Source organism: Chlorocebus sabaeus, chromosome X (assembly GCF_047675955.1).
Source record: "Chlorocebus sabaeus isolate Y175 chromosome X, mChlSab1.0.hap1, whole genome shotgun sequence".
NCBI classification, from domain to species: domain Eukaryota; kingdom Metazoa; phylum Chordata; class Mammalia; order Primates; family Cercopithecidae; genus Chlorocebus; species Chlorocebus sabaeus.
The window spans coordinates 79,849,409-79,874,493 of NC_132933.1; the positions used below are offsets into that span (position 1 = coordinate 79,849,409).

Sequence of the window (25,085 nt, forward strand, 5' to 3'; positions counted from 1 at the left end):
CATCTTGAGTTAATTTTTGTATAAGGTGTAAGGAAGGGATCCAGTTTCAACTTTCTGCATATGGCTAGCCAGCTTTCCCAACACAATTTATTAAGTAGGGAATCCTTTCTCCATTGCTTGTTTTTGTCAGGTTTGTCAAAGATCAGATGGTTGTAGATGTGTGGTGTTATTTTCGAAGACTCTGTTCTGTTCCATTGGTCTATACGTCTGTTTTGCTATCAGTACCATGCTATTTTTGTTACCACAGCCTGGTAGTATAGATTGAAGTCAGGTAGCTTGTTGTCTCCAGCTTTGTTCTTTTTGCTTAGGATTGTCTTGGCTATGCAGCCTCTTTTTTGGTTCCATATGAAATTTGAAGTAGATTTTTCCAATTCTGTGAAGAAAGTCAATGGGGATAGCATTGAATCTGTAAATTACTTTGGGCAGCATGGCCATTTTCACGATATTGATTCTTCCTATCCATGAGCATGGAATGTTCTTCCATTTGTGTGTGTCCTCTTTTATTTCCTTGAGCAGTTTGTAGTTCTCCTTGAAGAGGTCCTTCATATCCCTTGAAAGTTGTATTCCTAGGTATTTTATTCTCTTAGTAGCAATTGTGAATGGGAGTTCACTCATGATTTGGCTCTCTGTCTGTTATTGGTGTATAAGAATGCTTGTGATTTTTGCACATTGATTTCATATCCTGAGATTTTGCTGAAGTTGCTTATCAGCTTAAGGAGATTTTGGGCTGAGACGATGGGGTTTTCCAAATATACAATGATGTCATCAGCAAACAGACAATTTGACTTCCTCTTTTCCTAACTGAATACCCTTTATTTCTTTCTCTTGCCTGATTTCCCCGGCCAGATCTTCCAATACTATGTTGAATAGGAGTGGTGAGAGAGGGCATCCTTGTCTTGTGCCAGTTTTCAAAGGGAATGCTTCCAATTTTTGCCCATTCAGTATGATATTGGCTGTGAGTCTGTCATAAATCACTCTTATTATTTTGAGAGACGTTCCATCAATACCTAGTTTATTGAGAGTTTTTAGCATGAAGGGCTGTTGAATTTGGTCAAAGAGCTTTTCTGCGTCTGTTGAGATAATCTCGTGGCTTTTGTCATTGGTTCCGTTTATGTGATGGATTACGTTTATTGATTTGTGTGTGTTGAAGCAGCCTTCCATCCCAGGGATGAAGCCGACTTGATCGTGATGGATAAGCTTTGTGATGTGTTGCTGTATTTGGTTTGCCAGTATTTTTTTGAGGATTTTCGCATCGATTTTCGTCAGGGATGTTGGCCTGAAATTTCCTTTGTGTGTGTGTGTGTGTGTGTGTGTGTGTGTGTGTGTGTGTGTGTTTGTGTGTGTCTGCCAGGTTTTGGTATCAGGATGATGCTGGCCTCATAAAATGAGTTAAGGAGGTTTCCCTCTTTTTCTGTTGTTTGAAATAGTTTCAGAAGGAATGGTACCAGCTCCTCTTTGTACCTCTGGTAGAATTCGACTGTGAATCCTTCTGGTCCTGGACATGTTTTTGTTGGTAGGCTATTAATTACTGCCTCAAATTCAGAACTCGTTATGGGTCTATTCAGGGATTTGACTTCTTCCTGATTTAGCCTTGGGAGGGTGTGTGCGTCCAGGAATTTATCAATTTCTTCGAGATTTTCTAGTTTGTTTGCGTAGAGGTATTTATAGTATTCTCTGATGGTAGTTTGTATTTCTGTGGGATCAGTGGTGATGTCCCCTTTATCATTTATTATTGAGTCTATTTGATTCTTCTCTCTTTTCTTCTTTATTAGTCTGGCTAGTGGTCTACCTATTTTGTGGATCTTTTCAAAAAACCTGCTCCTGAATTCACTGATTTGTTGAAGGGCTTTTTGTGTCTCTGTCTCCTTCAGTTCTGCTTTGATCTTGGTTATTTCTTGTCTTCTGCTAGCTTCTGAATTTGTTTGCCCTTGCTTCTCTAGTTCTTTTAATTGTGATGGTAGGGTGTCAATTTTAGAACTTTCCTGCTTTCTCTTGCGGGCATTTAGTGCTATGAGTTTCCCTCTACACAGTGCTTTAAATGTGTCCCAGAGATTCCAGTACATTGTGTCTTTGTTCTCATTGGTTTCCAAGAACATCTTTATTTCTGCCTTCATTTTGTTATTTACCCAGTAGTCGTTGAGGAACAGGTTGTTCAGTTTCCATGTAGTTGTGCAATTTTGAGTGAGTTTCTTAATTCTGAGTTCTAATTTGATTGCACTGTGGTCTGAGAAGCAGTTTGTTACTATTTCCTGTTTTTGTTTTTGTTTTTGTTTTTGTTTGCATTAGCTGAGGAGTGTTTTACTTCCAATTACGTGGTCAATTTTAGAATAAGTGCGATGGGGTGCTGAGAGGAATGTATATTCCATTGATTTGGGGTGGAGAGTTCTGTAGATGTCTATTAGGTCTGCTTCACTCACTATTATTGTGTGGGAGTCTAAGTCTCCTTGTAGGTCTCTAAGAACTTGCCTTGTGAGGTTGGGTGCTCCTGTATTGGGTGCATACATATTTAGGATAGTTAGCTCTTCTTGTTGCATTGATCTCTTTACCATTATGTAATGCCCTTCTTTGTCTCTTTTGATCCTCATTGGTTTAAAGTCTGTTTCATCAGAGACTAGGATGGCAACCCCTGCTTTTCTTTGCTTTCCATTTGCTTGGTAAATCTTCCTCCATCCCTTTATGTTGAGCCTATGTGTGTCTTTACCCGTGAGATGGGTCTCCTGAATACAGCACACCAATGGGTCTTGACTCTTTATCCAACTTGCCGGTCTGTGTCTTTTAATTGGGGCACTTAGCCCATTTACATTTAAGGTTAATGTTGTTACGTGTGAATTTGATCCTGTCAATATGATGCTAGCTGGTTATTTTGCCTGTTAGTTGATGCAGTTTCTTCATAGCGTCGATGGTCTTTACAATTTGGTATGTTTTTGCAGTGGCTGATACCATTTGTTCCTTTCCCTGTTTGGTGCTTTCCTCAGGAGCTCCTGTAAGGCAGCCCTGGTGGTGACCAAATCTCTCAGCATTTGCTTGTCTGTAAAGGATTTTATTTCTCCTTCACATACGAAGCTTGGTTTGGCTGGATAGGAAATTCTGGGCTGAAAATCCTTTTCTGTAAGAATGTTGAATACTGAGCCCCACTCTCTTCTGGCTTGTAGGGTTTCTGCAGAAAGATCCACTGTTAGTCTGATGAGATTCCCTTTGTCGGTAACCCGACCTTTCTCTCTGGATGCCCTTAACATTCTTTCCTTCATTTCAACCTTGGTGAATGTGACGATTATGTGTCTTGGGGTTGCTCTTCTCAAGGAATATCTTTGTGGTGTTCTCTGTATCTCCCAAATTTGAATGTTGGCCTGTCTTGATAGGTTGGGGAAGTTCTCTTGGATAATATCCTGAAGAGTGTTTTCCAACTTGATTCCATTCTCCCTGTCACCTTGAGGTACACCAATCATACGTAGGTTTGGTCTTTTCACATAGTCCCATATTTCTTGGAGGCTTTGTTTGTTTCTTTTCACTCTTTTTTCTCTAATCTTGTCTTCTCACTTTATTTCATTGAGTTGATCTTCAAACTCTGATATCCTTTCTTCCACATGATTGATTTGGCTATTGATACTTGTGTATGCTTCACGAAGTTTTCGTGCTGTTTATTTCAGCTCCATCAGGTCATCTACATTCTTCTTTAAACTGGTTATGCTAGTTAGCAATTCGTCAAACCCCTTTTCAAGGTTCTTAGCTTCCTTGCGTTGGGTTAGAACATGCTCCTTTAGCTTGGAGGAGTTTGCTATTACCCACCTTCTGAAGCCTACTTCTGTCAATTAGTCAAACTCATTCTCCATCCAGTTTTGTTCCCTTGCTGGTGAGGAGTTGTGGCCCTTTGGAGGAGAAGAGGCGTTCTGGTTTTTGGAATTTTCAGCTTTCTTGTGCTGGTTTCTGGTTTTTGGAATTTTCAGCCTTCTCGTGCTGGTTTCTCCCCATCTTCGTAGATTTATCTACCTTTGGTCTTTGATGTTGGTGACCTTCTGATGGGGTCTCTGAGTGGACATCCTTTTTGTTGATGTTGGTACTATTCCTTTCTGTTTGTTAGTCTTCCTTCTGACAGTCAGGCCCCTCTCCTGCAGGTCTGCTGGAGTTTGCTGGAGGTCCACTACAGACCCTGTTTGCCTGGGTATCACCAGCAGAAGCTGCAGAACAGCAATGATTGCTGCCTGGTCCTTCCTCTGGAAGGTTCGTTCCGGAGGGGCACCCCCCAGATGCCAGCCAGAGCTCTCCTGCCTGAGGTGTCTGTTGGACCCTACTGGGAGGTGTCTCCTAGTCAGGATACATGGGGGTCAGGGACCCACTTGAGGAGGCAGTCCTTCCCTTATCAGAGCTCGAACACTGTGCTGGAAGAACTGCTGCTCTCTTCAGAGCTGTCAGGCAGGGACGTGTAAGTCTGCTGAAGCTGTGCCTACAGCCGCCCCTTCCTCCAGGTGCTCTGTCCCAGGGAGATGGGGGTTTTATCTAAAAGTCCCTGACTGGGGATGCTGCCTCTTTTTCAGAGATGCCCTGCTCAGAGAGGAGGAATCTAGAGAGGCAGTCGTCCTTGCTGAGCTGCGGTGGACTCCGCCCAGTTCGAACTTCCAAGCGACTTTGTTTACACAGTGAGGGTAAAACCGCCTACTCAAGCCTCAGCAGTGGTGGACGCTCCTCCCCGCACCAAGCTCGAGCATCCCAGGTCGACCTCAGACTGCTGTGCTAGCACTGAGAATTCCAAGCCAGTGGATCTTAGCTTGCTGGGCTCCGTGGGGGTGAGATCCGCTGAGCCAGGTACTGGAGGGAATCTCCTGGTCTGCTGGTTGTGAAGACCATGGGAAAAGCACAGTATCTGGGCTGGAATGTACTGTTCCTCCCGGTACAGTCTATCACAGTTTCCCTTGGCTAGGAAAGGGAAATCCCCCGACCCCTTGTGTTTCCTGGGTGAGGCGACACCGCACCCTGCTCCGGCTTGCCCTCTGTGGGCTGCACCCACTGTTCATCCAGTAGCAAGGAGATGAACTGGATACTTCAGTTGGAAATACAGAAATCAGCCGCCTTCTGCGCCGATCTCGCTTGGAGCTGCAGACCGGAGCTGTTCCTATTTGGCCATCTTGCCAGATCTCCCTGTGAGCAACCTCTTAATGCCATAAATACCCAGTCTGTTTTAGTGACCCAAATTAAGAGATTTGGAATCCAGTTGCCTCACCTGACCAACAGTGAGCTGCTTTTCCCCTGTGTTTCCATGGACGTAAAGTGGCCAGGGAGAGAGATCCTCCATATTCACGACTCTCCCTGATATGCTTAGTGATGCTAGGTGACAACACGATCAATTCTCCTCAAATTAATGCATTCACGTAATGGCCAATTTGTCACATTTACTGAATCTCCTGATTGTCATTTTAGCAGCTTTCACAGGAATACTCATTTTTGGTTATTAAAGATGAAATATACCTTTCCGAATATCACCTCAATGGAGGTGGATATACCTTAGGAATCGGGGAAAAATCCAGAATTAAAGACTGAGAATTTTCTGAATTATTATTTTTTCAATCCAAAATCTGGCGTTTTGCATATGATAGAGTTCCTTAAATATTCTTGATATGTGTGAGAGTCTTTCAAATACCATTAAAAAAAATCTGTTCAACATACATACTTTCTTTTTTTCTTAGTGTTCTCTTGCATTTTTTCAGTGGCTTTATCAGACAGAATTGCTTATTTTGATTGAGAATAAAGACGGTTGACCAAATGCAGCTGGGATGTGCCTCTTCCTCAGAGAGGAAGCAAAATATTAAGTAAATCTGCACACTTCAAACACATCTTTTGAGAGAAAACATGGGAATTCAATAAAGGGGCAATGGAAGACACTGTGGTGGAAGAGGGAGGAAGCGGGACTGCCTGTTTGGTATTGCCGGGTGCCACGACTGGACCCTGGACACAGACTGGACCCGAGGAAGGGGTGAGTGAAGGAACCCTAGGACACCACATTCCTGCTGTGGACCTCTGAGATCTTAGACACAGGAGTTCCCTTTGAGGGACTGGCAGGCAGAGTCGCAGGGAGAAGATGCAGAGGCACTGCTTGAACCTGTGTGGAGCCCAAAAGGCTTCTGTGTGTTGGGCAGCTGCAGCAAAACAGGGCTCTAGGTGCCCACCCCCAAGGCTCTGTGTCGTGCCCTAAGCGACTGCAGCTCCTACTGTCTGCTGGGCCGGGAGATAGCAGAGTCCAGGCTCGCTCATGTGCCCAACACAGGCCCCACTGCCATTGCCACAGGACCAAGGTGCATCTGAACCACATGCCCCCGTGTTTGCCCCTGCTTCCCAAGATTGCCTGCCTGGCTGTTTCTGTGGCGGTGGGGGTGGGGGAGGTCAGGAGGAGTGGGGGAGAGGGAGGGGAAGGGGCTGAGGGAAGAGGAGGGAATTCTTCCTAATTCATTCTACAAGGCCAGCGTTACCCTGATGCCCAGACCAGACAAAGACACAACGAGAAAGAGAAAACTGCCGGCCAGTATCCCTGACGAACACAGGTGCAAAAATCTTCAACAAAATGCTAACAAACTGAATCCAACAGCACATCAAAAAGATGATCAATTGAGATCTATCCCAGAAATGCAAGGATGATTCAACACACACAAATCAATACATATACTATGTCTCATCAACAGAACAAAGATCAAAAATGGTATGATCAGCTCAGTAGACGCAGAAAAAGCATTTGACAAAATTGCAGCGTCACTTCATGACAAAAACTCTCAACAAATTAGGTACAAAAGGAGCATACCTCAACATAACAAAAGGCTATATGTAACTAACCCACATCATACTGAATGGGGAAAAGCTGAAAGCCTTTTCTGTAAGAACAGGAACAAGAGAGGGATACTCACTCTCACCGCTCCTATTTAACATAGTACTGAACGTCCTCCCAGAGCAGTTAGGCACCAGAAAGACATAAATGACATCCAAACGGAAAGAAAGGACGTCAAATTGCACCCCTTCACAGGTGACCTGGTCGGATAGATCGAAAACCTAAAGACTCCCCGAAAACTCTTTAGAACTGGTAAACAAATTCAATAGAGTTGCAGGATACAAAATCTGCGTAAGAAAATCAGTAGTGTTTCCATGCACCAATAATGAACTAGTAGAAAAGGAAATCAAGAGAGCAAACCCTGCAGCCATAAGAAAGAATGAGTTCATAGCTGGAAGCCATCATTCTCAGCAAACTAACACAGGAACGGAAAACCAAACACCGCATGTTCTCACTCATAGGTGGGAGCTGAACAATGAGAACTTGTGGACAAAGGGAGGGGAACATCACACACCGGGGCCTGTTGGGGGGAAGTGGGGGGAAAGGGGAGGGAGAGCATTAGGACAAATACCTAATGCATGCGGGGCTTAAAACCTAGATGACGGGTTGATAGGTGCAGCAAATCACCATGGCACATGTATACTTATGTAACAAACCTGCACGTTCTGCACACGTATCTCCGAACTTAAAGTAAAACTTAAAAAAAAAGCCACCCCATTTACAGTAGCCACAAAAAAAGTATCTAGGAATAAATGTAACTGAGGATGTGATAGATCACCACAATGAAAACTTCAAGACACTGATAAAAACAATTGAAGAGGACACAAAATAATGGCAAGGCATTCCATGCTTATGGATTAGAAGAATGAAAATTGCTTAAATGACCATATTGCCCAAAGCAATCTACAGATTCAATGCAATCCCACCCAAAATACCAATGATATTTTTTACAGAAATAGGAAAAAAATCCTAAAATTCATATGGGACCGCAAGAGATCTCAAATAAACAAAGAAATCCTGAGGGGGGAAGAAACAAACAAACAAACAAAACTGGAGGCATCACTCTGCCTGACTTCAAAATATACTATAAAGCTATAGTAACCAGGACATCATGATGTTGTCATAGAAACTTAAAGGCTTAAATGGAAAACTTGAAACTATAAAAATAACAAAGGAGAGAAGCTTCAGGGCATTGTTCTAGTAGGGCAAATATTTTATGGGTAAGACTACAAAAGCACAGGCAACAAAAGCAAAAATACGCAAATGGGACCATATAAAACCAAAAAGCTTCTGTATAGCAAAGGAAACAATTAATAGAGTGAGGAGACAACCTGTAGAATGGGAGAAAATACTTAAAAACTAATCGTCCGATAAGAGACTAATATCCAGAATACACTAGGCTTTCAAAGAACTCAACAGCAAAACTCCCCTAAATAATACTATTACAAATGAGCAAAGGATCAGAATAGACATTTCTCAAAAGAAGGCATACAAGTCACCAAGAAGTTTATGGAAAATTGCTCAACCTCACTAATCATCAGGAAAATGCAAGTCCAAACTACCATGAGATATCCTCTCACCCCAGTTAGAATGGCCGTTATGAAACAGACAAAAAGATAAGTTTCGGCGAGGATGTGAAGAAAGGGGAGTTCTTTTTTTTTTTTTTTTTTTTTTTTAATACTTTAAGTTCCAGGGTACATGTGCACAACGTGCAGGTTTGTTATATATGTATACTTGTGCCACGTTGGTGTGCTGCACCCATCAACTCATCAGCACCCATCAACTCGTCATTTACATCAGGTATAACTCCCAATGCCATCCCTCCCCTCTTCCCCCTCCCCATAATAGGCCCCGGTGTGTGATGTTCGAAAGGGGAGCTCTTACACATTGTTGGTCCCAGTGTAAATTAGTGCAGACATCATGGAAAACAGTACGGAGGTTTCTCAAAAAACTGAAAACACACCTACCATATGATCCAACAGTCCCTCAACTGGGTATTTATCCAAAAGAAAGGAAGTCGGTGTATCAAAGAAAGATTTGCTTTCCCATGTTTGTTGCAGCACTGTTCCCAATAGCTAAGGTACGGAATCATCCTAAGTGTCCATCGACGTGAATGGATAAAGAAAATGTGGTATCTATACACAATAGAACATTATTCAGCTACCAGAAAGAATGAAGTCCTGTCATTCGAGGCAACATGAATGAACCTGGAGGATTTTATGTTAAGTGAAACAAGGCAGGCACAGATAGACAAATACCACAAATCCTCGCTCATATGTGGAAGCTGAAGGAAATTGGGCTCAGAGAAGTAGAGAGTAGAGTTGTGGTCACTAGAGGCTGGGAAGTACAGAGGGGAGGGGAGGATAGAGAGAGGTTGGCTAATGGATACTATATTAAGGATCGATAGAAGGAATAAGTTTAAGTGTTCTATAGCACTGTAGGTTGAATACAGTTAACAGTATGGTATAGTATATGTTTTTAAAAAGCTGGAAGAGGGGATTTTGAATGTTTCCAGCGCAAAGGAATGATAAATGTTTGAGGTGATGGATACCCTAATTACTCTGGTATAGTCATTACACGTTGAATAGATATATCAAAATATCACTCTGTACCTCATAAATATGCACAACTATTATGTGTCAACTAAAACATAAAAGAAAAAAAAGGAAGACAAATACCACATGATCTCACTCATGTGGAATCTTACAAAGTTGATCTAATAGAAGCAGAGAGTAGAATGACGGTTGCCAGAGGCTGGGGGTGGCGGGGCTTGCGGGGGATATGGCAAGGGAAGATGTTGGTCAAAGAGTACAAAGTTCCAGTTAGACAGGAGCAAGGAGCTTTAGTCATCTATTGCACAGCATTTCTAGTTAAAAATAATGTGTTACATATTTTGAAACTGCTCAAAGAGTAGATTGTAAATGTTCTCGCCACAAAAGATTGATAGGTAGGTGAGGAGACGGATATGCTAATTAGCTTCGTTTAATCATTCCACATTGTATACATATATCAAAACATCATATTCTACCCCATAAATATATATAATTATTATTTGCTTTTTAAAATAAAATGAATCTATAGAGACTGCTGCTTCTGGGAAGGTGGTGTAGTTGTACATTTCCCTATTCTTCCCACTAAGTACAACTTAAAATTCGAGACACTATATATAAAACAAACATAAGGCTGAAAGTGGAGAGGAGAAAGCAGAGCAACTGAGGACCTCAGAACGATATGGTGGTGAGTTCCTTGGGTTTTGTTTTTGCCTGATATATCCCAAAGTTGGAGCTGAAGAAACCAGCTACTGGGGAATTCCAAAATGCACAGGCAAAACAAAACAAAGCTAAACAAAACAAGCGAAGAAACGAAGAAATAAACCTACAAAAGCCTGTTCTTCCTAACCTAAGGATCAGAAAAGAGGCAGCCCAACAAGACAGAAAATATTTTCACAGTAACTGCTCTACTCCAGTTGAACGCCTCGGAAAACTCTGTGGCCCCACTCATGCCGGCAAAGATCTAGCGGGGGGCATGGACTTCCACATTCATTTCCATGGGCAGAGACGAGAGCCCCTTCGCGCTACCATATCAGCAGGATTATGTGGAGATCTCCAACATATACCCCCACCAGGCCGTAAGGAGGCACCCCTCTTTGTCCCTGCTGGGATGATGTCAGGATTTTCACCACCACTCAATGTGAAGGATGCCACTGAATCCATGGGCTAAAGAGAAAATCTTCCAGATGTAAATTGGGAGAGCCATTATGGAAAACAGTATGAAGGTTCCTCATAAAGTTAAAATAGAACTACCATATGACCTAGCCTTCCCACTTCTGGGACTGTATTCAAAGGCTATGAAATCAACATGTCAGAGAGGTATCTGCACTCCCATCTTCACTGCATCACTATTCACGATAGCCAAAATTTACAGTGAACCTAAGTGTTCATCAGCGGATTAACGAATAAAGAAAATGTGGTCTATGTACCCCATGGAATACCGTTCTGCCATGTAAAAGAAGGAAATCATGGCATTTCCATGTGTGGAAGGTGAAAAAGTCGATCTTTTAGAAGTAGCGAGTGGAATGGTTGTTACCAGAGGCTGGAGTTTGGGGGAGTGGGGGAGATGTTGACCAAAGGGTACAAAATTTCAGCTAGGCAGGAGGAATAATTTCAAAAGATCTCTTCTTCACCATGGTGACTACAGTTAATAACAATATGTCGTATACATGAAATTTGCTGAGAGTAGTTTTTAAGTGTTCTCACCACACACAAAAAACGGTAAGTATGTGAGGTAATGCATATGATAATTACCTTGATTTAGCCATTTCACAGTGTATACTTATTATCAAAACATCATGTTGTACACCACAAACATATACAATTTTTATTGGCCAATTTAAATAAAAAGAATACTGAAGACTGAGTCTCCCAGGACTTCAGAAAGTGAATTGAACTGAAAGGAAATGATTATAAGACATGTCAACATCTGTGATGCAAAGCTAAACCATTGTTGAAAGGAAAATTTATGCCATTAAGTGCTTCCATCAGACAAATGAAAAATTATCAAAGCAGTAATCTATGATGTCACTACACTAAACTAGAAAAAGAGGAGCAAAAGAAGCAGAAGGAAGGAAATGTGAAAGATAGGTAAAATAATCAATGAAATGGAAACCCGAAAAATAATAGAGAAAATCAATAAATAAAAACCGAGGTCTTTAAGAAGACCAATAAAACATACACAACTCAATAAAGACTGACAAAATAAGCCTGCGATGATTCACTGCGTTTGTGCATATTTACTGAATGACTTTAATAACTATAGTTGTGAAACTTTTCATATAGTCGACTTTAGGAAGCTAAGCCCTTATGTTTTCAATATGAATCATACAATGGAAAGAAGAAATAAAAGAAACATCGGACTCTTGATTTAAATCACAACAAAATCTGATTTTTGAACTAACAGCCAGATCCCTGTCTTTCATCATACAAATGAGTTTCTCCAATGTCTTCCACAATTAACTCAGTTTCCTTTCTGAGAGGTAGACATGATACCCAAATAACTGTACTATGAGTTCAATTTATCATGCTACGAACATGTCTTTGCAAATTGGAAAGTTCTTGGAAAGGAAATTTCCCATGATTCATGTAATGCTAAAAGTAAGGTTGTTGAAATTTCTTACACTTTGAATCAGTTATTCTTCCATACTGTTAGAAAAGTCTTGTATTACATGGACATTTGAGTGGCGACTTAGGTGAAGGCCTTCTGCCTTTTGTAAAATATTATATATGATCTCATAATTTTCTATTATGCGTTATGTAACTGAAATAACAATACCTTTTTATGATGTCTCCACAAAAATGTTTGTGTGTGTGTGTGTGTGTGTGTGTGTGTGTGTTCTACAAGATCCAAACCATTTTTTAGTTGGCCAAATTCGTAACCTCAGATCCTCTTAATAATTATCATAAACTGCTTTTTTGCTATTGCTGACCAATCAATTCTAACTTCAGGCAATGAATTTTGTCAGTCTGATTAGACTGTTAGAGGGGAAATTCTTATCAAATTCATCATGTATTTGTTTACCTTTCTCTTAATATTGTCCACTTTTTTCTCTTGACATTTCTTTCAACAAAACAAATAAACAGCTTGTACTCTTTCTCTGCCACAGCAAATGCAACATCAACAGCAACGAGGTGGGGGAGGGGGTGAGATGAGCTTTTTTACATCAAAATGTCCATCTATAAAAGCAGAAATGAATTATAGTATTAGAGAAATCCCGTTTTTTTTTTTTAACCAACAAAGTAATAATCAAATCAGGCAAGAGCCCTGAATGAATACTAAGGCCAAGAGGTAAAATTTTGTTGGAGAGCAGAATATCCGCATGTCATCGAAATATCATGACAGACTACTTATTAACCACAACGGGAGAAAAGTACCTTCCCAATGTAGTACTCTGTCTGAAAAATACCGTAATTAAGTGATAAAACTGATGAATACAAACCGCATCACCGGTAACTAGAGAAACTGGCCTTAGGAGCCTCCAGATGTGATATAATGTGAACTGCTCATCACCTTCTTAATATTCGTGCCCAAAGTGTCAAACATAAATATAAACAAGAGGCAAATATCAGACCAGCCCGTATTGTGGGACACTTTACATGACAACAGGCCTCAGCTCTGAAAAAAATGTCATCGTCATGGAAGGTTTAAAAAATTGGTTGGGGTACTGTTTGCAATTAGAGGACACTAAAGAGACATGACAACTGTGTACAATGTACCATGCTTGACTGGATTGTTGATCCCCCAAAAAGTCTTTCAAAAGGATATTACGGGAACATTTGGTGAAATTTAAATATGAACTGTATGTGAACGTGGATGATGTTACCCCTTCATTGTTACATTTCTTCAATGTGATAATGGCACTGTGGTTTCATAGGAGTACATTGCAGTGTTTAGGAGGTGCATGCTGAAGTAACTGGTTGAAGTGTTTGAAACTGTTACGTGTTTAAGCAAGAAAAAAAATTACTGAGAGCTAAAGCAATGAGATAATGTGAATCTAGGCATAAGATTGTTCACTGTATTACCCCCTCAGCTTTGTGTATTTTCAAAATGAAACGTTGAGGAAAATAGATTCCTCATATTTAGAGTTATGCACTGAAATGTTTACAAATCAAATAAGACACGTTAAGATATCCACATATGATTTTTGTACTTTTTTGATTTCTGATATTTGCTTGAAAATAATCTGGAGGACGGGGAGGGGAGAGGATATGTATGAAATATGATTGGCCATGAGTCTTTAATGGTTGCAGTTGGGAGACGGATATTTGGAGGTTCCTTATGTTATCCTCTCTTGTGCTTTCGTTCTCAAAATGTGGTCCCCTACCAGCAGTGTTCGCATCATCAGGGAACTTGTTTGATAGGCAAACTCAGCCGGCATGGTGGCTCACGCCTGTAATCCCAGCACTTTGGGAGGCCCAGGCTGGTGGATCACCTGAGGTCAGGAGCTCAAGACCAGCCTGACCAACATGGAGAAACCCCATCTCTACTGAAAATACAAAAGTAGCCGGGCGTGGTGGTGAATGCCTGTAATTCCAGCTACTCGGGAGGCTGAGGCAGGAGAATCGCTTGAACCCGGGTGGCAGAGGTTGCAGTGAGCCGAGATCGCGTCATTGCACTCAAGCCTGGGCAACAAGAAAGAAAGAAAGAAAGAAAAAAAAAAAAGAAAAAGAAAAGAAAAGAAAAAGACAAAGAAAAGAAAAGAAAAATGAAAAGAAAAGAAAAGAGAAAAAGCAAAGCCAACCAAACTCTGGGTCCCACCCCAGACCTTGTTATCTGAGAATACAGATATGGAGCTCAGAAATCTTTGTTTTATCAAGCCCTCTGGGGCTTGGTAATCAAGCTAGTGTTTTAGGACCACTGCTCTAATGCACCATATACAAAAACATTAATACACCATAGCTAAGTTACATTTACTATGGGAGAGGAAAGCTGGTTTGACATTAGCAAAGCTGTAACTGGAAGGGGACCCGAGAGAGGTTTATGTGTTGCTCATATATTTTGTTGTTTGTTCTAGATACTAATTGCAGGCGTATATTTAATTTTTGAAAACTCACTAAGAGGCCTGGCTTGGTGGCTCACACCTGTAATCTCAGCACTTTTGTCGGGCAGACTGCTTGAGCCCAGGAGTTCACGATGGCCTGGGCAACATGGCGAAACCCCCCGTCTCTACAAAATATACGAAAATTAGCTGGGGATGGTGGCGTGTGCTTGTAGTCCCAGGTACTTGAGAGGCTGAGGCAGGAGGATTGCTTGAGCCCAGGAGGTGGAGGTTGCAGTGAGCCAAGATCACCGACACTGCACTTCAGCAGCCTGGGTGACAGAGTGAGGGGCTGCTTTTTTGTTTCATCTTTGTTTACAAAACAAATAAAGAAAGCAACCCAAGGAATGAAGGAAGGAAGGAAGGAGAAAGAGAGAGAGAGAGAGAGAAAGGGAGAAAGGATAAGAAAGAGAGAAAGAAAGGAAAAGAAAGAAAGAGATAGAAAACTCATTAAGATATACATTTATGATTTTTTAACCGTTTGGATTATAAGATAAACTTTGCTGAAGGTTTTGGAAAAAACCTGGAAGTTACTTAGGCCAGGTATTCTAGAGATAGTGGATTCTCCCATAACTGATCCACAGATTCAGTGAAAATGCAATCCAAATCTGTTACAACCGAAATTTTGGGAAACTTGAAATTGCATGCTAATTTATGAAGAAGGACAAAAGGCATAAGACATGCGGGGGTGGGGGTGGCGTGGTGTAGGGAGACAGGAAGAAGAAAGGAAGGAAGGAAGGAGGAAAGGGAAGAAAGGAAGGGAGAGGAAGGGAAGGGAAAGGAAAGAAAAGGAAATGAAAGGAAAAGGTAAGGAAAACACAAGGAAACAATACTAATATGGAAATGCTGGCAGCATTCCTTTTAAAATCCGAAACAACCCAAAGAAGCCCAATTTTGCTGTCGCTACTAGATCTTGTACTAGATTTCCTAGCCAGCGCAGTTAAAACACAACCAAACAACCAACCAAAAAACAAAAATCGCAAACAAAAAAACCCCATAACTTCAATTCTATTTCTACTATGCGTAAACTCACAGATAATCCCAGAACGCCTACTGCAGAGTTTAGCATGCTGACTGACTTTAAGATCAAGTCACGTTTTTAAAAGTTAAAGTCGTTTCTGTAAATTAGATCCAAATAGAAATTGTCCTTTTAAACAGACATCAAGTGCAAGCACAGCAACGATCTACAGTATCTTGGAATAAATACAATGAATGATGTGCAAGATCTAAATATACAAAAGATAAAACTAAAAACTGAACTGAAAGATTAAAACATTAAGGACCCACGTAAGTGGAGACATCCCAAGTTGGTGAATAGGAAGGCCGAGTATTCTGCAGGTAGTGGATTCTCCCCTAACTGATCCACAGATTCAGTGAAAATGCAATCCAAATCTGTTACAACTGAGTCTGGGGAGACTTGACATTGCACACTAATTCATGCGGAGGGACAAAAAGGCAAAGAATAGCAAAGACGTGTTTGGAGACGATGAATACCATGCAGGAACTTGCCCTAGCCGATGTCAAGATGTATCGTGAAGTGAAAAAATTTAGGACAATTTAGTAGTGGCACAGGAATAGACACATTTATCTGTGGAACATTACAGGGAGTTCATAAACAGAGACAAATACGGACGAAAGTGTTTCCAAGCATCGTTCCCCGGGGGTTGCAAAGTCACCACTGATTGGGAATCCGCGGCACAGAAATATGGATCGATCTTTAATCACATGCTGAATTTTTAAAAGGTAAATTACAAAATACCAAGTACGTGAGTTAAAAATGCATGCACACAAAATATTTCACACCCAAAGGGAGACCAATCTGGGAAACAAGCCTTGGGGAGTATAAAGCTCAACGATCACTTCAGGATTTCTTGACTGACCTAGTACAGGGAGCAGGAGAAGCTACATGGAGGTGAGGGGGGCGTGACCTCAGAACGTGAGCCTCAAGAGATCTCGAGGTTCATTGGTCGCCAGCCACAGCGGCGGGAGGTTGAAGGCAGCACAAGGGCTCTCTGGCCTTTGTGGCAAGGGCGGGAAGGGAAGCAGAAGCTGCATCTTCCCTCAGACCCTCTGACTGGTTCTGACTTGCTGGAGGCTGGGGCAACCACACGTTGACATGAGAATTAGGCCCTCGTTCTCCACGCCTCTTATTTCCTCCCACCCTCCTGAGCCAGATTCCCAACTCTGCTACCTTCCCCTCTCTGCTACCTCAGCAGGGAACTCCCATCTGCTCCTGATGTCCCATCGCGCCCTCAGCTGTCCCGGAATCCCTTTTGGGAGGACCCCTTGCTCCAGCCCCCTGAGCCCTGGCCTTTGGCCAGTGAGGCAGGTCTCGTGGGACTACTTTTGATTCAGAGGTCCGGGAGGGAGTGGATGATTGGGCTTCCTGAGGAAGTGGTGCTCTCCAGGGTGGTGGGACTGTGTGTGTGGGGTGGGGTGGGGTGGGGGTGGGGGGAGATGGTGTGCTCCAGAAAAATTGTTGAAGTGTGGAGAGGAATATGGAAGATTTGGGGGAGACTGTGGAGGGAATGTGTGGGTTTGCATGAAAGCAGAAAAGGTGTGTCAGTCCAAGAGAAACACTACTGCACTGAGGAGTTTCCTATTGGCTAGATCAGAACCTGACACTTCATAGGAGGCTCAACAGGTACCTGCTGAATGAAGAATCAAGAGAATCGGCCGGGCCCGGTGGCTCATGCCTGTAATCCCAGCACCTTGGGAGGCCGAGGCGGGTGGATCAGCCTGGCCAACATGGTGAAACCCCGTCTCTATTAAAAAATACAAAAAATTAGCCAGGCGTGGTGGCAGGCACCTGTAATCCCAGCTACTCGGGAGGATGAGGCAGGAGAATCACTTGCACCCGGGAGGCAGAGGTTGCAGTGAGCCGAGATCACCCCATTGCACTCCAGCCTGGGTAACAAGAGCGAAACTCCGTCTCAAAAGAAAAAAGAAAAAAAAAAAAAAAAAAAGAAGAAGAATCAAGGGGATGCATGAAGGGATGAATGAAATTAATAATTGAAAGAGGGCCAGGGATCCAGAACAATACGATTTCATGGGATACAAGAGGGAAATCAGTTCAAAGGGGGAGCAAGGGAATAATTAAGTGTAAGGTGGGGTACAAGAAAAAAAATCAGCATGATTCAGCACGAAATGTGAGGGGAAAATTGAATATAGGGCATAGAAGAGACTGACAATGGGGGCACAAAATCCTGTGTGGGGAGTGAATGAATGCAGGAGGTTCGGAAGAGAATTGTTGAAGTGGATGCCAGGAATAATACCTGGGTTTGGCAGAGTGCAGGATGATACACAAGAAGGGGGTGTAGTAATGGTGGAAGAGGGCACGGGAGTGCATGTGCATGCCTGAAAGTGGGGTCTGTGGTGAAGTGATGGTAAGCAAGGAGAATAATGACTGCATTGAATGGGTATGGGATCCTTGCCAAGAGTTTCTCGGGAAGGGGCTATGTGTGATTGGGGCTTCTGTGAAGGAGGCAACATGAGCAAGGAGGTCGCAGTGAAGGTTGGTGAAAACCGTGGGAGAAGAAGGGGAGGGAAGGCAATCTGATTCCAGCGGTGAGAAGGATGGAGAAGGAGCATTCAGCCACCTCAGATAGGGTTTTCCAAGGGCAGAGGAAGTACGCTGGGGGTAGGGGATCGTGTGGCCATTCTGACCTCCACTCCTGACCCTAGAAGCATGGATCCCAAATAAATACCTGCTGCACCCTGCTGCCCCTCTGACTCTGAATGCACAGCGTGAGACTGGAGCCCCATGGGGGACTCAGCTTGGCCCCAGAAGAGCTATAGGTTGCTGTGACCGCTGCCACGACCATGGTATTACTGCCCAAATCAGCGGCCACAAGCATTTCTGCCTCTTCCAGGCCTGCGAGTGTCACAATTGTGCCCTCTTCTCATGAGTATGGTGTCTGAGATGGGGAGGGCCCAGACCTTCTCTAAATGGGACTAACCTTAGCCCTGCAATCCTTTACTTCAGAGAACACCTCAGGGTCTTGCCTGCTGTGAGTGCCTTGAAGAGGGAGCAGCGGGCACGGCCAAAGAGACACCTGGCTCAAGGACCAATAAGGAGTATGGCTGCCCCTCCCAAAGCTCCCGTCCGTGTCAGGAATTTGACCATCAGAGCAGGAGTCCTCAGTGAGTGTTTCTGGCCAGGCAGGGAGCCAGAGTTTGGGTGGAGGAAACATGAGTAGTTCTGTCACCAGTCCTGTCACAGAATTGCAGTGTGACCTGGGGCAAGTTGCTCCCCGGACCTTAGTTTGCCCAGGTGCAAAATGTCATCAATGTTACCTACCGAGTGTTTGCAGGAAGGAGAGAGCTGGGGGACAAGGGAACTGAAGAGCTCCTTGGTGAGATGAGACCTGAGACTGGATGTGGGGTGAAGTGGGGTGGGGTTGGGGGAAAGACTCATCAAAAGCTGCTCCTGGTCTTTCACAGCTGGGAAGGAGAACAACATGCTGCAGCCCGAGACCCACATCTTCACAGCCTCCGAGGAGGTAAGGAGAGTCGGTGACCAGTCGGGCAGGCTCCCACCCAGCCACTGTCCAGACATCTTTCACTGTGTCCCAAGGATATGGGTTTCATCTCCAATCCTATCACCAGCTCACCATGTGACCTTGGGAAAAATCACTTCTCCTCCCTGGGCCTCAATTTCCCCAGTTGCAAAATGAAAGGTAAGACTGGCTGGTCTTCAAGGTCTTCAGAGCTCTGACATTCTAGGCTCCTATCCTCATCCCAAAAGATGTCCACACCTCCTCTCTCCACGGCCGGCCTGGTACCTGACTGCAACCTGTGCTCTCTGCCCCTGCAGGGGAGCTCCCAAGGGGCTCTGCTGCTTGGCCAGGCCCCAGAATCTTTGTCTCTGCCTTGTACTCCAGTGACCTTGGAGCAGCAACTGGTTTCTCCTTCTGGAGATCCCCACAGGCCCCCTGCCCTGCCCAGCATGTGAGTAGAGTGAGGACCATGGAGCAGGTTGTGTCTTGTGTGCCTAACCTTGTGCTTGATGCCATGGGAGATGGAAGGGGAAGAGCGGGAGGAGGAGGAGGAGGAAGTGGGGGGGGGAGGAGTAAGAGGAGGAGGAGGAGGAGGAAGAAAAGGAGGAGGAGAAGAAGGAGGAGGACAAGGCAGCATGTAATACTAACGGGCGAGGACAGGGCTCTCCTAGCTTTGCTATTTTCTATTTGTGAGACTTTGGACAAGTGACTTTATGTGTCTGAACCTCCATTTCCCTATGGATGTACTGAGGACAATATCCTATACCCATAGCATTGAAAAGAGAACTGGCACAAGGCCTGCCACATAGTAGGGCTTCAACAAATGGGGGTTGTTATTCCACATGAAACAGGTGGATGGGATAGAAGGTCCTGCTGAAAGGTGGGGTCCACGCTGGTGAGGGCCACAGAGCCCCTGGGCAAAGTCCAGAGGCCATTAGAGAAAGCTTCCTGGAGACGAGCCATGCTTGTCTTTCAAGACCCATGGGGACTGGGCAATATGGAAGTGAGAACCAGTCCCTGAACAGGGACAGTAATCACATCTCTCCAGGTGCTTTGCGAATTAAAACATGGACACCTGTAATTTCCCATGATTTCCACCATTGCCCTGGGAGGAAAGAGCTGGTAGGAATAAGCGTCCCTGTCAGGAAAAAGAGGTATGGAAAAGAAACCTGGCCAAGCAGGAGAAGGGACCTGCCCCAGCCGCAATGACTAATGGCCCAGCAGGCATTGGGATTCCCACATCCAGATATTGCAAAATCCTGCCCCTCTTTCTGTCTACTGATAGTATGTGTCCACCAGTGGATTTAATCCCCTGGCCTCTCCTTTCCTTGTTTCTAGATGCTCAACTCTGATCCTCCAGCCCTGTGCCACCCTTGACCCTCTTCTACTGCAGCCACAGGTCCTGGGAAAGTAGTGGGGTCCAGAACCCTGGGAGGGATGGAGTTTAGTGGATGGGAAGAGCAGAAGGCCTTGGTGGGGGTGGGGGAGGAGGTTGAGGGAACACGGGGCTGAAGGGGCACTTGTCGTATTAGGAAGAGGTGTAGTTTCCCAGTGCCTATTCTCTCACGCACTTTCCTTTGCAGGTCCCCAAAGTCTCTGACCAGGCTTTGGTTTCTGCCCACTCAGAGTGGCAGCGGAAACTGGAGGCCGCTGAGGCTCTGCTGACTCTGAGAAACTCTGCCCAGGCCCCTCCTGAGTCCATCTCCCTGCACCAGCCTTGCAACCCACCAGGTAGCCTGCTCCCTGAAAGGAGAACACAGGGTGGGAATAGCTGGGGAATGGGGGTCGTTGTGGTAAGCAGGTTCTAGCTGAAAAATCAGAGTCAGTAAGTTGAATCTCCTTGGGGCCAGGCACCCAAGCTCCTCAGTATGACTCCCGAGATGGTAGTTGAGTGCTGTTTACTGAATCTTCGGTTTATTGAGCTTTGTGCGCAACAGCAAGCGTTCAGTGCCCTGATGTCAAGAAAGAAGGAAGTTCAGGCCCTGAGAGTGGCAGGGACTTGCCCTCTCTGATATGCATGCAGCATATCAAGTGGAAGAACCGGCCCTCTTGACTTTCAGCCCAGGGTCTGTGCTCAGCCCCCTGTGGCCTACTGTGGTCTGGGGAGGACATACAGAGGTGATAAAGGGCTTGGTCTGGAAGGAGGTCTGGTCTCTGCCTTCCGAGAGCATCCAGTCTAGAAGTGGAGCCTGGATGCCCTGGCAAGCTGTGTTTTGTGGTCAAATTTTAACGATGTGCCCAGAGAAGAGGGGCTGGAGGAGCTCCGAGGGGGATAAACAACTGGGGAGGCTGGGAGGGAAGGCTAGGCATTCCCAGATCAAAATGGTGAATGGAGCATGGTGTGTCAGTGAAGAAACACCCCTGGAGGGACTGCTGGAACAGAAAGGGATGAGGCTGGAGAGGGTGCCAATCACAGAGGTCTGACAAGTCAGGCTTAGGAGGCTGGACCAGCAACTGTGGGTAGTGAGGAGCCAGGGAACGTTTTCTGAGCTAGGGAGAACAATTTCACAGACCCCGAGCTTGACAAAAAGACCTGTGGTGGCTTTGATGGAAGGATTGGGGGAGGCAAGATGGGAGATGGGGAAATCAGAGAGGAAGAGGTCTATGCAACAGGCCAGGTGACAAATCTTTGGTTGGGCGGGACACATAAAACGAGTAGATCTGGAAGGGGATGTGGATGTGACCTGGCTCTGGCCCCTTCCTTTCTGTCCACAGCTCCTGCTGGAGATAAAGGATTCCAGCCTCCCAGCCCCTCTCTCCACCCCAGGCCAACCAGCTCCATCTCGCTGCCTATTGGACATCTGGGATGCATCTCCCTCTTGAGCTAGGAACCCAGGGGAGGAGGCCTCAACAGAGCACTGCCTATTTAGAATCCAGTTTCTGAATGTGCAAAATGGTTAACGTCCAAAACGCTTAACATCCTTTTTTTTTTTTTTTTTTTTTAAGCCTTCAGGTGTTTTATAAGCTTTTTATTATATGGGGCAATTCCTTGACTGAAGGTGGATATTCTTGTACCTCTATCCCTCACTCTTTTGGATGCCGGGGCCTTTTTCTGTTTCGTAAAGACAGGATTGTGCAATCTAAGTTGATCAGTCTCTCAGTGGGATTCTGTGTGGGTTCATATGCCAGAGTTTTTATTCGTCTTGTGATTGCTGACATACCTGTGCACTCATGTGTGTACCCATGCTGGTGGAAACATGAAGATGTTTTCACTTTGTGTCTAGGTTTATGTACGTGAACAAATAATAAACCCTTGTTGTTATAAGGCACTGTGATATACGGGTTTTTTGTTACCACAGTATAACCCAGACTATCCCGACTCTAACCGATTTGTTCAATTCATGTTTCCAAATGAGAATCACCTTATCCGATAACTGGGATTTCCTAACATGGCTAGATAAGAAAATGGTAGAGGAAAAAGAGTAAGGTATTTATTCATTGAGCAATTAAGTACCTACCCTCTGCCTGGCATAGACTGTTTCCAGTTGCCCAGAGGGTCATAAGTGGCAATATCTGTAGGATCAAGCAGATCATGTAAATGAGTAGAGCAGGCCCGATGGGCTCTGGCCAAACTGACAGTGTATGCTCTACGTAAGCGGGCAGCTGCTACTTGGCTCTAGGCAATTGTTGCCATGCAGGGATAGCGACTCATGGTGGCCAAATTGGCTGGGTTTTCAAGAGAAGATGGAATTCTAGATTTCTATACAAAATCACTCAACTTGTGAGCATTGGCTCGGGTTTCTTCTTTAAGCCCTATATCTGGGCCAAACCAAACTTCCATGAAGGACAGTTTTGCCCAATGGAAATGCCGGTTTTATTCTAGACCAATGTGAATTTTACAGTGGAGGAAACTGAGGCCACTCAGGACAAGAAGAATCAAACAGGGGAAATGAATTAGACTCAGACCCTATTTTTGAAGGACCCATGAAATATGAGGAAGCATCACTACCTTTTATTTATTTTGTGCTCACCGCACTAAGCACATACAGCCTCACGGCAACTTTGCAAGTTAAGCATTATTATTGCCATTTTGCCGATGAGGAAACACACTCAAAGAATGACAGTGATTTGCAAAAGTGGTTTGCGGGAAATTTTTAGCCAAAGATCAGCGAACTCTCCCTTGTCTTTACCAGGCCCTGAATCAGCTAATAGTACGATTTTTTAATAAAGCATTGAATAAAAGGCTCAAAACTCAAAGCAACAAACATCAGTCAGAGGGTTTTTCCAAAATAGTCCCTTTATTTCTTACTCAAGGTAACAATATGTAGTAATCCATCAGCTCTTTCTTACCTGCAGTGGTTTCCCAGTCCTCTGCTGATATTCTAAATGAATGAAGACCTGGAGACCCCCACCAGGCAGAAAGAAAGCTCAACTGGACATGTCTCGATATGGGCCCTTTTCCATGCTATTAGCTCCCTCCTTTCTTCCCTCCCAGTACTTCACCCAAGACGACTGATTCGGATGGCATCCAATTACAACTTGTCCTTTCTTTTTTGAGACCCCGAGAAGTCAGGATTCTTATATTCTTGATCTGATGGCAGAGAAACAAACGTGCAAAGTCACTCAGACTTGGAGCAAGACTAGACTGAAGTCCATCTCATACCTTCCTTCCTTCCCTGATTTGTTACTCGAACGAATGATCCCAAAGCCCCTCCTTTCGTAGTGATGGATGAACAAGTCCACATATTTCTGGAGGAATGAAGCGGTAGTACCTGGAAGAGGACTAAGATCCTGCTATGAAATTGTGTCCTAGGCACACCACAGTCCCACAGTTGACTTGGGTAAAAGAGGGGGCATATTTTGGTTAAAGGATGTGGCATGAGAAGAGGGAGGAAAAACAGAAATAAAGTGATGGGCATCAGGGGAAGGAGTGAGGCCCTTTTCCCTGTGCCCTTTTATTTTCCTGATGCCCCCCCTCCACCCATACACACACAGACTTTTTCAAAAGTCTCATGACGGTGTATTTTTTGCATCTAAGGACATCTTTGTGAATGTTAAATATCAAACCTTTTTCATGTTCTTCCCTTTGCTGTGTACTACCCCAGTTCATAGATTTAAAACATCACTGTATAGAGCACTGTGAGTTATGTCTTGACTCGTGTATGTCACGTAACAGCATTGGTTAGATCTGAGCATATCCATCACATCAGAGCTTCTGTAGAGTGGATCAATTTCAAACATTAGTGTGCAGGTACAGATTTAGCAACTGGCTCTCAGGGGGAAGGAAGGTTGGGGGAAACGCCCTGGGTTGTTGCACTTGCTGAATGCAAGATATCAAAGTGATATCAGTGAATGCAGAGTTGGGAAGAGATATATTTTTACCATTCGGATACCATAAATGTAAATAACCATGAGAACATAGATAACAGTACAAAGTAGAAAAATAATTAGGGATTGATTTTTTTTTTAGCATATATTATGTTTGTTTTCAATATAATTGATCTGATTGTTAGTTTATATAATGTAGTTTTTAATAATGGCTGTATTTAACAACTGGCTCACGAAATTCTTGAAAATCTTATGGTTGGCTCTGATGTTCTGTTAAGAGCCAGCTCCAGCACTCTGCCACTTTCAACCCTTGCCCAGAAAGACGGCTTTTCCAAAGTAGGTTCCACTAACACTGCAGGGCCATAAAGGGCTGCTACTGCTGGTTTCTGACCAAGAACAGCCTAAAATGTGTGGGAAAGTGCTATTTTTAAAGTTAAAAATGGAAAGATCTGGGACAGATATTGAGCGGAATTCCCATTTATGTGGGGATGTGCATTCTTGGAGGGGGCCAAAGTCGAGTAGAGGTGAGTGGTAGGGATCTCAGAATTAGCAAAACCCATCCATACAGGGTTATATTCAACAGATTTCTCTTTTCTATTTTGTCAACAGATTTCTTAAAGGCTAAAGAAACGGGGGCAACTGGTATTGCCTGGCCATTGGATCTGTATCTCTCTCTCTCTCTTTAGAGAGACTGACGTTCACTACACTCCCTCCTCCTGCTTAGATAAATGCTGCATAAGCTATTAACGCATAAACTTCTCCACCTTGCCTTTTTAAAAAACTTAAAAACATATCCTTGAGGCCACTTGATCGCCAAGCTGAGAACAGTGTTATTTCAGTGAATGGATGTACTGACCACACTATTATGCATCTTGTGAAGCATTTAAAGTCACACATATAAGAAAAGTTTCTATAAATG

The 25,085-nt window shown here is 43.9% G+C and overlaps 1 protein-coding gene and 1 long non-coding RNA gene across 3 annotated transcripts in view; both read left to right on the forward strand.

Moving 5' to 3' along the window:
* The window catches only part of LOC140710856 (uncharacterized), a 43,623-nt gene extending 37,272 nt beyond the window's left edge, over nucleotides 1-6,351 (forward strand). The window contains exon 3 of the long non-coding RNA XR_012091950.1: nucleotides 4,533-6,351. This is a non-coding gene — a long non-coding RNA (uncharacterized lncRNA). The remainder of the gene's footprint in view (nucleotides 1-4,532) is intronic.
* LOC140710854 (doublesex- and mab-3-related transcription factor C1) overlaps nucleotides 1-22,234 on the forward strand; it is a 70,917-nt gene extending 48,683 nt beyond the window's left edge. The window contains exons 2-7 of one of the 2 annotated variants that reach the window (XM_073013564.1): nucleotides 18,385-18,542; nucleotides 18,843-18,901; nucleotides 19,216-19,349; nucleotides 20,237-20,297; nucleotides 20,482-20,629; nucleotides 21,614-22,234. In XM_073013564.1, coding sequence (XP_072869665.1) covers nucleotides 18,479-18,542; nucleotides 18,843-18,901; nucleotides 19,216-19,349; nucleotides 20,237-20,297; nucleotides 20,482-20,629; nucleotides 21,614-21,726 — 579 coding nt within the window. In that variant the 5' untranslated portion in view covers nucleotides 18,385-18,478 and the 3' untranslated portion in view covers nucleotides 21,727-22,234. The remainder of the gene's footprint in view (nucleotides 1-18,384; nucleotides 18,543-18,842; nucleotides 18,902-19,215; nucleotides 19,350-20,236; nucleotides 20,298-20,481; nucleotides 20,630-21,613) is intronic. The other variant, XM_073013565.1, reaches the window with a different exon arrangement.
* Nucleotides 22,235-25,085: the final 2,851 nt, after the last annotated feature.